At 42.8% G+C, this 12,604-nt stretch overlaps 1 protein-coding gene across 2 annotated transcripts in view; it reads right to left on the bottom strand.

Moving 5' to 3' along the window:
- The window catches only part of LOC310820794 (phospholipid-transporting ATPase ABCA1-like), a 36,722-nt gene that overhangs the window by 4,160 nt on the left and 19,958 nt on the right, over window positions 1-12,604 (bottom strand). Inside the window, exons 19-45 of one of the 2 annotated variants that reach the window (XM_083692582.1) lie at window positions 12,331-12,505; window positions 11,966-12,097; window positions 11,587-11,726; window positions 11,097-11,234; window positions 10,584-10,804; window positions 10,209-10,287; window positions 9,775-9,977; window positions 9,413-9,464; window positions 8,932-9,039; window positions 7,876-8,024; window positions 7,500-7,723; window positions 6,859-7,048; window positions 6,671-6,765; window positions 6,523-6,555; window positions 6,290-6,395; window positions 5,757-5,831; window positions 4,996-5,165; window positions 4,438-4,615; window positions 3,983-4,098; window positions 3,585-3,729; window positions 3,150-3,273; window positions 2,800-2,929; window positions 2,543-2,663; window positions 1,831-1,893; window positions 1,219-1,325; window positions 666-807; window positions 56-190 (exon numbers count right to left, since the gene is read on the bottom strand). In XM_083692582.1, coding sequence (XP_083548708.1) covers window positions 56-190; window positions 666-807; window positions 1,219-1,325; window positions 1,831-1,893; window positions 2,543-2,663; window positions 2,800-2,929; window positions 3,150-3,273; window positions 3,585-3,729; window positions 3,983-4,098; window positions 4,438-4,615; window positions 4,996-5,165; window positions 5,757-5,831; window positions 6,290-6,395; window positions 6,523-6,555; window positions 6,671-6,765; window positions 6,859-7,048; window positions 7,500-7,723; window positions 7,876-8,024; window positions 8,932-9,039; window positions 9,413-9,464; window positions 9,775-9,977; window positions 10,209-10,287; window positions 10,584-10,804; window positions 11,097-11,234; window positions 11,587-11,726; window positions 11,966-12,097; window positions 12,331-12,505 — 3,551 coding nt within the window. Of the gene's footprint in view, window positions 1-55; window positions 191-665; window positions 808-1,218; window positions 1,326-1,830; window positions 1,894-2,542; window positions 2,664-2,799; window positions 2,930-3,149; window positions 3,274-3,584; window positions 3,730-3,982; window positions 4,099-4,437; window positions 4,616-4,995; window positions 5,166-5,756; window positions 5,832-6,289; window positions 6,396-6,522; window positions 6,556-6,670; window positions 6,766-6,858; window positions 7,049-7,499; window positions 7,724-7,875; window positions 8,025-8,922; window positions 9,040-9,412; window positions 9,465-9,774; window positions 9,978-10,208; window positions 10,288-10,583; window positions 10,805-11,096; window positions 11,235-11,586; window positions 11,727-11,965; window positions 12,098-12,330; window positions 12,506-12,604 lie in introns of both variants that reach the window. The other variant, XM_083692581.1, reaches the window with a different exon arrangement.

The following is a 12,604-nucleotide window of genomic DNA, read 5'->3' on the forward strand; positions in this document are numbered from 1 at the left end:
AGTTTAAGTTTATGTTTGACCACAATCAGGTAAAGGCCGATGGAGGTACACTCACCAGGAAGACCACTGGCGGCCCCCCGATCAGGGCCATGGCGGTGGAGAGTTTCCGCATGTTTCCCCCGCTGTAACTCCCGGCTGCCTTGTCCACGTACTTCACCAGACCCAGCTTCCTAATACCCCACTCTGCCACCTAGAGGAGAGAGCGGGCACAGACATTTAGGCCGAGGAAACCTGAGGAAGGCTATTGAGACGAAGCCTTGGTGAGGTGTATAAGTGTCACAGCAATGAGAGAGGAGTGTGCAACTTTAGTTTTCATGAAGTTGTAAGAAATTCAGGCTAACAGCATCATATTAAGCCGACTGCTGTATATGACTAGGGTGACAGAGACTTTGTCTTGATTGTCTGGGTGAGATCACAAAATCAAAATTTGATTTGATTATGTGACCTCACCAGAAAAAAACAGTGCCCCAGATCATGCCTATATAGTAATAAAACAAAAACGTTAAACTGGACCCACAAAAAAGCACCAGGAAATGTCTTTAAATATGTTTTTTCTTGGTGTCGTTTTGACCTAAGTATATCTTTCAAGTGTCAAGATGAAATCCCTGGTTCGGTAAGTGGGAAAATAAAATAAAAATCATGAACTATCCCTTTAAGACACTCACCTCACAAACTTCTTTCTCTGGAACCCCACGCAGGATGGCGTAGAACTCCAGGTGCTCTCTGCCCGTCAGAAGGTCATTGATGGCGTCGAACTGTGGACAGTAGCCCATGTTCTGATGCACCTCTTTAGTCTCTGTTATCACGCTGACGAAGACAGAGATGACAAACTGTCAGCAGACGACTCAAAAAAACCGTAGAAATGTGTCTGTTTTTATATGTTATTGTACTTTTTGATTAGGGAAGACAGAATAAAGTTTAGAAGCAGACAACTCAAAACGCAGATGTCGTACATAATCCATGTGTTTAACTTTCACCAAATCTATTCAACTGGTTTCGAATAGGATTGTTGATTTCAGGAACAGAAATAATAACAGAAATAACATAATGCTAAAAATTCATAATGAGGTGAATGATGCAGCTTCTGAATTTTACAAAGATGCCCATAGGTGTTAGTTTAAATATGGGGTTATCATCATCTTTGCTAGTGGTGCAGCCTGCTGTACTCCTAAATAACCTAACCCTTTATAACCTATAACCTAACCCTGTCAATCTCACCTCTTCCCAGCCAGGTAGGCCTCTCCACTGGTGACGATGGAGTCTCCGGTTAACATCTTGAAGGTGCTTGTCTTTCCAGCTCCGTTGACACCAAGCAGACCAAAACACTGGTGACGGAGAGGGGAGAGGTTTTAGGGTGAGGGTTAAACTGAAGGTTCAACATGACATTCCGATAGGTAGAATCTGCTGCTGCATCTCAATTCTCAAGCCTTTTCCTGAAGTGTGCAGCTGCGTTAACTGTACTCCCCCACAGGGTAGGACTGGTGTAAGCACTGGCTGGAGAGAGTTTCCACCATGTGTCTTACACTAGTGCATTACTTTGAAATCCATGTGGGGGGGAATGCACAAGCACACACTTCAGGGAAGGAGTGGTGAATTTGGACATTTGAGCTATGGTAGCACCAGAGCCAGCTTATGATAATAATAATAATAATAATAATAATAATAATAATAATAATAAATGTATTTATATGTATTCACTTTCATTTGTACCATCTCAAAGCACATACGGTTGAGTGCATTACAAACAGAAACAAGACAGTGAAAACTACAGCCTGTTCTAAAGAGGTGAGTTTGTAGGCCTGAGAGTGTCTGGGTCCTCTGGAAGCTTACCTCTCCTCGGGGTATGCCTACGCAGAGACGGTCCACTGCTGGCTTCTGTTTTCTTTTGTACACCTACAGAAGCAATCAAAGTTCAACATGTTCAAATGACATGTCACTATTTACACTGTCATCGTCAAAGCTAAAGACTGTCCAGAGTCCATTATCTGCAGAGTGTACTGTACAGTAGCCTTCATTTATTATGTATTATGGGAGGTGGCCAATAGGAGGATGAGGACCAAACTCCTGGCCATCATGGACAATCCCTCCCATCCCCTACATGACACTGTGGCAGAGCAGAGAAGCTCCTTTAGCAACAGATTACTACAACCACGTTGCACTAAGGAGCGCTATAGGAGATCTTTTCTGCCTGCTGCAATAAGACTGTACAACTCCTCCTCCAGGTGGCTCGATCGGGGTGATCAGAGTCAGGCTGGGGGATGTTAAATCATACTGGACTGTTCTTACTCTATATCATGTTTCAGATGTCTATTTTATTCTCTTTTATTATTATATTGTTACTTTATTTTGTTGTTGTTGTTGTTTGTGATGTGACCTGCTGTAACGCCTTTCCCCTCGGGGATCAATAAAGTACCTATCTATCTATCTATCTATCTATTAACACCCCAGGTACATAAATGGAAAATAAGGTATAATATCCAAAATCATGAACTATCCCTTTAAAACTATGTATTATCAGTCCGCTTTAGACTTGGCCCCGTACCTTGGTCAGCTGTTTGATCTCCAAAATGTCTGAGTGTCCCCCGCCACCCAGAATCCTTTGCCTCTCTCTGGCCACATCCTCATCCTCCTCTCCGATTGGCTTTAAATGGGTGCTCATCGATCTGTCATAAACAAACAGGTAAAAGTCAACAAACATGTATATATTTTTTTTTGGGGGGGGGGGGGGGGGGGGGGGCATAATGTATGTACTGTATTTGAAAATAGTTTTGAAAATCTTGAAAGAGAGAGTCCGCCTACCTGGCCTTGATACAGAAGCGGTATTGGATGAGCACTGTGATGCAGAAGAAGACGACGCCCTGCACGGCCATGGCAAACAGGTTCTTCCCCACCATGTCCCAGGCCAGAGGAGAACGGAAGCGGTTCTCACCTATGACCAATTGAACAGCTTCTTGTCAAGAAACAGCAACACTGACTTTACAATTAAATTTTTTATCTTGATTTCTGTACCATAAATACATATACTACCTAAATTAAAAATGATTGTCGAAACATATGATTGATAAACTATTTGGTTATCAAATTCATTATAGCTATAGTAACAATATTCGATCAACAACGTTGGCATTTCACTATGTCTGCCGACTCACCAAATCTCTCCAGAGCGTCGGCCATGGCTTGGTTCTTCACCATGTCGATCAGGCCCCGGCCCAGACAGAAGTGAGGGAAGATCAAGAACACGTTCTTCAGGATGTCGTTAATCCCGCCGATTTCCTGTCACACGGAGGGTCAAAAGTCAAACAACGACAAAACGCTGACATCTAGTGTACTACAGGTCAATCACACAAACCCCAGCCCTTTAGCCCCACCTGTCTAGCCCCAGCCCTCTAGCCCCACCTGTCTAGCCCCAGCCCTCTAGCCCCACCTGTCTAGCCCCAGCCCTTTAGCCCCACCTGTCTAGCCCCAGCTCTCTAGCCCCAGCTCTCTAGCATTAGCATTTTCTTTTTTTCCCCTTTACTTACTCGTAAGACTATTTTAGACTATTAGACTATCAGGACTATTAGACTATTTTGTCCTGTTCTTACATTGCTGCCAAAGAGCTCCAGGACAAAGGTGGACACGCTGCCGTTGATGCCTATGAGGATGTTGACGCTGGTGAGAACCACGTAGGCCGTGCTGGGAATCTTGAAGAAGAACGACGCCGGGTACATCAGAGGAGTGATGGACCATCTACACACACACACACACAAAGAAAAATACAAGTTATAACATGTCTCCCTCCTCGACACAGTTTCACAGTTAACAATAATAATTCAATTAATAATTCAATTCAACTGCTATTCCTTGGAGGAGTTGTCTGATGTGGTGTGGGGCCAGCCTTTCCTCTACCATTGAATAGGCGGGGCAGCCCCACCACCAAGCGCCCCCTCCCTCCCCTCCCCTCCCCTGTTGTTGTCATGGTGAGCTCATGTGTATCACTCACCCATAGAAGAGCAGCAGGAGAGCCAGCACAGGCAGGTTAGTGGAGGACACGTAGGCATCTTGTTGGAAGCAGACGAAGATGATGATGACCAAGGTCGCAGGGACGATGTAGTTACACTGTGGAAACAGAACCCAACGCATCCCTCAGTATATCATCCTGTACCATTTACAACACATTCACATTTTCAGGTAAATTGAGGGATGATATATATATATATCATAACTGTCAGAGGAAAATAAAGTCTTAAATAATTCCTGCATACGTCTCTCAACCTGTCGAGCCCAGTCGTGTATTTCCCGCTGTTTGTTTGTTTGTATCATGTACTGTTTGATGTGGGAGTTGAGTGGTGGTACAGTGGGTTCAGTGGGTACTGTAGGTTCAGTAGGTACAGTGGGTTCAGTGGGTTCAGTAGGGGGTTTCAAAGTAAACAAAGAGAGATGCTGTATGTTCTGTACCATGTCCCAGACGAAGTTGGCCAGCCAATAGAGGAGAGGCTGCACCCCGCTGATGAACTGCATGTGTTTGGCCTTGTTCACTCGCTCCTGGATGAGGAAGACGACGAAGCTGGCCGGGACGAAGGACATGGCGAAGATCACACAGATGGACACCAGCACATCCACGGAGGTGGTCATCCTGAAGGGGGAAGTGTTTGGAGTAGAACGTTACTTTTCACAATGTATTTTGGGGATGTACCTTACAGTAGGTGATTTACTGCAGTACACAGTCGGTGATTTACTACAGTACACAACATCTTTAGTTCTCAAATCCAAGTACTGTAACAGGACAATGAGAAATGAATTTGACATTTGAGGCATTTGAGTCGTGTTTGAGTCTAAGGAAATAGGGGTCCTGCCACGTACACATATACAGCATGCAGTAAACACCAGTGGACGGGCTCATTGTAATGCATGGAATGGAATGAGGAATGGAATCAAACACATGTTCCGTTCCATGCATTACAATGAGACCGTCCTCCATTTTCTACCTCCACCAGCCTCATCCTGTATACTCACAGTGCCACCTGGGACAGCTGTTCCTTGGTCAGGTTGAGCGGGTGGTTGAAGGCAGTGATGCCAAACTTGCTGGGATCCTGTCCGGCTGGCAGGTTGGCACGTAGGATGCCGTTGTTCATCACGTTGAGGAACGAGCCGATGCTGTGCCAGCCTTTGTTGTTGAACCAGATCTGGGGGGGTAAAAGGTCACATTCAGTACATGCCATAGGTCAAAGATTGGGTGCATTTCCCAAGTTTTGCTAAAACAGAGGAAGGAATTATACTGATGGAAGCAAATGTCGACGACTGAACAGAAAAACAAGAACATCATGTTCCTGTTGTTGACAGAGTAACGGGAAAAGTCTTTGGTATGAGAACAAAAGGTCTGCCCTTTGGGTATCTTGACAAATCATGTTCTCGGAAAAACAGTTTGACCATCTCCCCCTACGAAGATCCCTAGCGTTTATGCTGAGAGACTGAATCTTCACAGCTTTCGATGTGAATGTTATTAGGGCAGTTTTAAAACACATTGGCTGTGTTTGCTATCGAACCCTAACCCTTGGCTAGGTCTGAAACGATGTTTCTGTACTGGGCCAATTTCAACGTGTGAATAATTATCATGTAAGTTCTATGACGAAAAACAAGGGGGAGCCATTAAGGGTTTGTCTCCTATCCAGACCTTGGGTAAAAAGTCAGGGCCATTGTGGCATTCATCCATTCACATTGAGTGTTGGTAAATTGCCACCAATCGCCACCAACCAACAGTACTGTTGTGTACCAACCTTGACATTGTTCTTGGTATCAAGGCCCTGGATGAAGCTGGACAGGCTGGCGAAGAAGTGGTCAGCAGCTGTGCCCTGCAGAAAGAGAGAGACAGCAGAAATGAATCAATCAATTCATTCATTCATTGCATTTATATAGACACCCAAAGCACTCACATTGTAAGGGACAGAACTCACATCATCATCACCAATGTGTAGCACCCACTTTGGAACCCAGTTGTGTAGCATGAGGTTCCAGCGGTACTTATGGAAATGGACAAACAGGTATTCTTTCTACCTAGGGCCAGGTTTTTTTCCAGGTCAATTGACCTTACTTTGGGAAAAATCTTTACATTTAAAAAAAAAAAAGAGAAAAAAAAAGAGAGCTCTATTGTCTTAGTAATCGGCAATTAATCAGGCAAGGAGTTTTTTGTGCTTTTACATTGCAGTGGCATTACATGGTAACTACTGACGTACAGTAAGTGTCTATTTTGAGTTTTCAGCTATTATAAGCTGAATAAAACACATATTATAAAATGTATTTCATGGCTTACTCTTTCCAGGTGAAAGCGTCTTCTGATTTCTGCGATAGCGTCGTCTATGTCATCTCCTGGGGGGACGTACTGAGAGCTCCTGGCGCCCAATGAGAATCCACCATATCTGCAGAAAGAAGGCCCATTTATAATACCATTGAATACCATTGCACATTTTTTATTCCATTGACTACCAGAGAAATGGCTGATGCCCTCAACACCTGAGTAGCAGGAGAATGCAACTGCAAACCCACCTGAATTCATTGACCCAGATCTTGTTCTTCAAGCTGTGAGGAGACAACAGGATTAATACAATGTAAAGTTACCCAGATACTTTGATGACATGACAATACGGAATTTGGTCACAATCAATGTGCTCAGTGACAAGAATGGGCATCTTACCTTTTTCCAATGATCTGAGCGTACGTTTTGACCAGGTAGTCTGAGACATTCCTGCCGGTCAGGTTCTGAAGGGTATCTGTGGTGCTGATTTTAACCTGGAGAAAGAAGGAACGAGAGCATTTGTGGTATATAAGAACAGCACATGAATGTAATATCTTCATTTGTGTGTGTGTGTGTGATCTCAATACCTGTGGAGGAGGCAAGCCACCAGCGGCAGGGGGGCACTCAGGCAGCATCTTCTTCCGTCCGTCACAGCTACATTCACACAGGGGAGAGGGGTTTTCCATACTCCAGTTACCCGTCGCAAAGATGTCTCTCACACTCTCCAGAACCTCTGGCGTAGTCCACTCGTCATCCACCATTGTACAAGGAGCATCACTGGTAGAGAGAGATAGAGAGAGAGAGAGAGAGAGAGAGAGGGAGAGAGAGGGAGAGAGAGAACGCAACCATCAGTCATTCTCATTTCAACCAATACATGCATAAGCATTAGCATTAGCATTCATAACAATGGCATATTGTTTCCTTGAATGGTTGGTGTGCATGTCACTACTGTATCATTCTGAGCTCTTCACATCTATACACTCATCAATACAACTATGAACGATATTCACAGTTTTCTATACATTGTAAGGCCTTGAATATTCTTTCAGAAAATGTACAAACCTGAAAAGTGAAAAGATTCAAACATTCAACTGTCTACACCTACTGCTGTATTTCATCCAGATCGAGTTATCCTCTTTTTTCTTTAATTATTTTTTGAGAACACTGAATGTCGATACAGTTAGGCGTAAAGATATTTGACCAGCAGGGGACGTTAGTTAACACTTACGGAATAGGATCTCCTTCCATGCAGCGCGTTCCGAAGCCTGGACTGTCCGTCAAGGCTCCCAACAGCTTGTTGGTGTCTGCGTCCCCAGGGGCGTCGTTGCTGATAAAGGTGAACTGCTCCTCGTACATGCCGGGCTGCAGGGTCAGACTGGGGTACTTTCCAAACGGGGGGACGATGAGACTGAAGACCAAGGCGATGCACACAAACACAGCAGGCAACACGATCTGGAGACAACAACACAAACAACCTCTGTTTACTGTACGTCACGGTCAAAGTCAAAAGAAAATGCGGGGGGAAATAATTGGAAACAAACAAAATGGCTCCCAAGGATCCCATGTAGCATTATTAAGCTGTACAGCACAGTGGTTCTGTTTACCTGAGCGAAGAATCCTTTCCTGGAACGCCGAGCATAGAGGAATCTCTTCCAGAGCAGTGCAACAAACTGCTGTCTCTTTAGGCTCCATCCTTGGACCTGGTACGAACCTTTCCCATCTGAACCTCCGAGCCAGTCTGTCTCACGAGACTCTGAGAGGAGACAAGGGTGTGGGATAGTAAGCCTCCGATCACGCCTTCACTCCAAGCAGGCCTTAAGACACATTTTTATCGGCAGACCTACCCTTCTGCTAGACTTTGATTGCTGCTTTTATGATATGGTTATATATATTTGTTTTGCTTATTCTTCTATTTGTATCTTTTATTTTATATACTTTGAGATCATTCTTGTGTAATGAAAAGCACTTTATAAATATAATATAATAGATTATTATTATTATAATTACTTAATCACACATGTTCAATGCTGTTATTATTCAGAATAGAAGGTTATTAAAAGGTGGACCTGGAAAGTATTGATGCCTGTATTTTTATTAAACAAAGCTGCATTGTTTCGACCATTTCAACATTATACAACACAATGAGGATCATCTGGCTGAAGCAAAAACAAAGCTGGCACCCAGACTACAGTACAGTATGTTCATCTATATATAGACTGTGACAAAATGTTCAAGGACAGAAGACACAGATGTCTATGTTTTCCATAGATTCAGTCAAAATGAGAAGCATGGACTGGGTTGATAAGAGGGACACATCACTGAAATAGTTTGAACGTGAATATGATTATGATGCTGTGTATGTGTTGGATTACGTTTTATTGTTTCTGTGAATTGTGGAAAAATGTGTAAAAAATGACAAGATACAAGATAATACTTTACAATACGTTACAAGATAATACTCTTTTTTTTGTAAGGTTAAAGTGATGATTCATGGGTAATGATGACGAGTGCTGCCTGCTGTGTATGTGATGGATTACGTTTCATTGTCTCTGTGAATTGTGGAAAAATGTGTGAAGAATCATTTAAGAATTTTTTTTTTTTTAAAGAGAAGCTTAAAGTGATGATTTATGGGTAATGAAGTCTAATGCTACCTGGATCACCTTCTGAGTCGTTGAAGTCCAAGCTGTCGTCCTCCGTGAAGGGTTTGAGGCAGCTCTGGTGGTCACCGAAAGCATGTCTACGGTTCCTGCGAGCTGGAATGGTGCCATCTAAAACAACAGAAGAACATGGACCAGGCTGAGTCAGAGATATGGGATATCTAACAACTGAAACTCGAAAAGTGGGTATCTGGTAGTATGGTTTAAAGGAGAAGGTTTGATATTTCAGTTGTAAAATTTGGGGTGTCTGACCAAGCTGCTGAGAATACAGATCATGCAAATTGTGAGACGCAAATAAACACACACAACAGCAAAGCAACAACATCCTTTATGAACTAGTTGTAGGACTTTATCTGCTTTGTATTTTTGTATACTGTATTTGTCGCAATTTCTTTCACTTCTAGAAAAGCGCTATACTGTGCATTATCATAATCATTCATTATTGTTATTTACTAATGAATCCAGGGAGTGAAAGATGTCTTACCTAATACCTCTGGAGCATCAACGCCGCTGTCCTCTGCCACTTTCAGGAAAATCTGCAAAAACAGAACCCAGTGTCAAACTAACCTCCTCAAAAGGTCAAACCAACCTCCATCAGCAAAAAACAAATACTTTTTATTTAATATATTATTTGGAGAACATTATCTTGATGAAAGCTGGGTGCACATGGAAGAGGCTTTTTAGTTTAGTATACATTTACTGCATCTGCACCCAGTTTTCATCTATTTGCATCTATTTTTTTCTTCTTCTACTTTTAATTTGGTGCTGGTACTCACAAGAACAATAACTGCACTGTTTCTGAGTAAATGGTTTGGTCTGGTTATGTTACTGGTTATGTTACTGTACCTCTTCCAGAGTGGTGTCGGAGATGCCGTAGCTGGATATGCCGAGGTCGGAGAGACGGTCATCGATCTCATGGAACAGCTCTACGAAGGCTCCATCTTTGGCCGCCTTGTAGGGCAGAATGTAGGTGAGCTCGTGTCCCAGGTCCTCAACAAGCCGGGCGGCGGGGACGTGCTTGAAGATCACATTGGAGATCAAGGACACATCTGTCGGGAGAAGGTGACAATAAGGACCATCATCATCATCAACAAATCTTTTCAAATAGATTTTATTTTGAATTCACAGTAGCTTTTGAAAAAAAGTTTCACTCCACATATTTGTCTATTCAGATGTAATTCTTTGGGTTCTATAACATCCACAATATATCAAGGACAATCGATCAAGCTTACAGTACTACAGGGCAGTTCAAAGTTGTTTAATTAAGCCAGCTGACTCACCGATAGTTGTAGTTTCACTCTCAGGTTCACTGCCCAACCCAGCATCAGAGCTGCTCTCTGAAACACTATCCTCCTTCTCCTGCACAGAAGATAATGAACCACCACAATTCAACCACTATTAGAGGAGTGTGATAAATGACAACAACAAAAAACAACTACCATCATCATTATCAAAATAATCCTACATTTTATTTTTATAGCACCTAAGATTTTGCTGTACTATCATTTCAGCATTGAAGGCACCAAAGCACCCTATCCCTGTTGTACCAAGACACAGTCCTTACTACGATGTTGCTTGGCAACAAAATAATCTAATGAATTTGAATACAACATTCTCTGAATCATTCCAAAATGGCCGCCTGGGTTGAGGCTAACCTTCTTGCTGTAAGAGACCGTGCTGGCGGAGTTCCTGCAGGAGTTAAGTGACACTTCCAGGTCTCTCTTGACCAGGGTCAGATAGTACCCGGTGCCCAACTGGGTCTTGAGGAAGAGGGAGGAGCCCACGCAGCACAGCTTGCCGTGGGAGATGATGGCGATGCGGTCACCCAAGATGTCCGCCTCGTCCATGTGGTGGGTGGAGAGAATGACGGTGCGACCTAAGGAGGAGAGAACAAGAACAGGACATAAGAATAGGTATCTTCCTATTATACAGTATATTATTCTTAATTTTCTTAAATTTTTCTGTCTATTTTGGGGACGGACACTGAAAGTTAGCGCAAGCTAATGTGTTATGGTGCAATGCATCTGGCTTGTTGAAATTTCAAGATGTCAATGTTATTGCATATGTCCCTACTCAAATAAACAAATAGATGAAACAAAATTAAATGTATAGGAAATGTTTGCATTCTGGTATGAAGAGGCTAAAATGAAAAATAAAAGATTTTTTACCTTGGCGATATTTCAGGAGCAGGTCCCAGATGCCCCTGCGAGCATAGGGGTCCACCCCAGCGGTTGGCTCATCCAGGATCACGACCTTTGACCCTCCAACAAATGCCAGAGCCACAGACAGTTTCCTTTGCATACCTCCTGAGGTGGACACAACCAACAAAGCCAATGAGTATCAAAAAAAGCTAATTCATCACAATTCTATCCTTTTATTTATTTTACATATTTTGTCATTGTTTTCAACAATAACATTTTATTAAGTCCTCACATACTGGTGAAGATGGGTGAAGCTGCTCAACTTTCCCTCAATGTTTTGATGAGGAAACTATTTTATATATGTATTATTTATAATAATAATACATCAACATTTATATAGTGCTTTTCTATATATATATATATATATATATATATATATTTTTTTTTTTTTTTCTTTATGTTTTTTTTTTTTATGTTTTTGAGTGTTTCAGAATGTGCGTAGAAGGGCCAAACTGACCAGACAACTGATTGCTACGGCACTGGCGTTTGTGAGGAAGCCCAACGTCAGAAAGGATCTGCTCCATCTCAGCTTTCACCTTCTCCTCAGACAGGCCTTTGAGACGGGCGTAGAACCAGATATGCTCCTCCACCGTAAGCCTGGAACAAACACAACGGTCAAGAGATATCAGAAACAGCGACCACTGATAAGATGGACTGATAATAGTAATAAGATAAGGGGAACACAATGTAAATAGGTCAGCAGATATTTAGTTATTGTGTTTTTAATGTGCGTATTGTTGTACTCTCATGGCTGAGGCAACACTGTGTTAAATGTATTTCAAATGTGTCAAATAAAGTAATTCATTAATTTATTCAAGATGGCGGAGGTGACCTACATGCTGAAGAGGACGTTGTGCTGCGGGCACATGCCAAGGTTTTGGCGGATGGTGCTGAGTTCTGAGCGGATGTCCTTGCCTAGGATGTAGGCGGTGCCAGAGGTGGGCGGGAACAGGCCTGTCAGGATGGACCTGGGCGGAACCAGAACCCAACAGAACCTCAATCAGAACCAAACCTCAACGCCACACAGTTTAACTCCGAACATTGTATTTTAATTCACACAAAATTAGCTTATGCTAAAGAATCATTCAAACATCCTGTCCCTTCCATACGAGACAACACTAAATCAATTTACCCCATTAAAACTTACAGATGAATTAATAAAAGATCAAATAAATGCAATGTGGTTAGTTGTTGCCCTTACATGGTGGTGGTCTTGCCAGCTCCATTGTGGCCGAGGAATGAGGTGATCTGCCCCTCGTAAAAGCCCAGGGTCAGCCCGTCCACCGCCAGCTTCTTGCCATTGCTGTAGACCTTCACCAGGTTCTTAATGTACACTCCAGGCTCGATGTGAGAGGGCTCCTCTTCAATGCACACCGCTGGGATACAAACACACTTCATTATTATAGTCCATCAATTCAAAAATCAATATAATTATCAATAAACCCAGAAGAAACATTGTGGGCTTTCTTATTTTG

The sequence above is a fragment of the Argentina silus genome (assembly GCF_951799395.1).
Source record: "Argentina silus genome assembly, chromosome: 21".
Classification (NCBI taxonomy): Eukaryota; Metazoa; Chordata; class Actinopteri; order Argentiniformes; family Argentinidae; genus Argentina; species Argentina silus.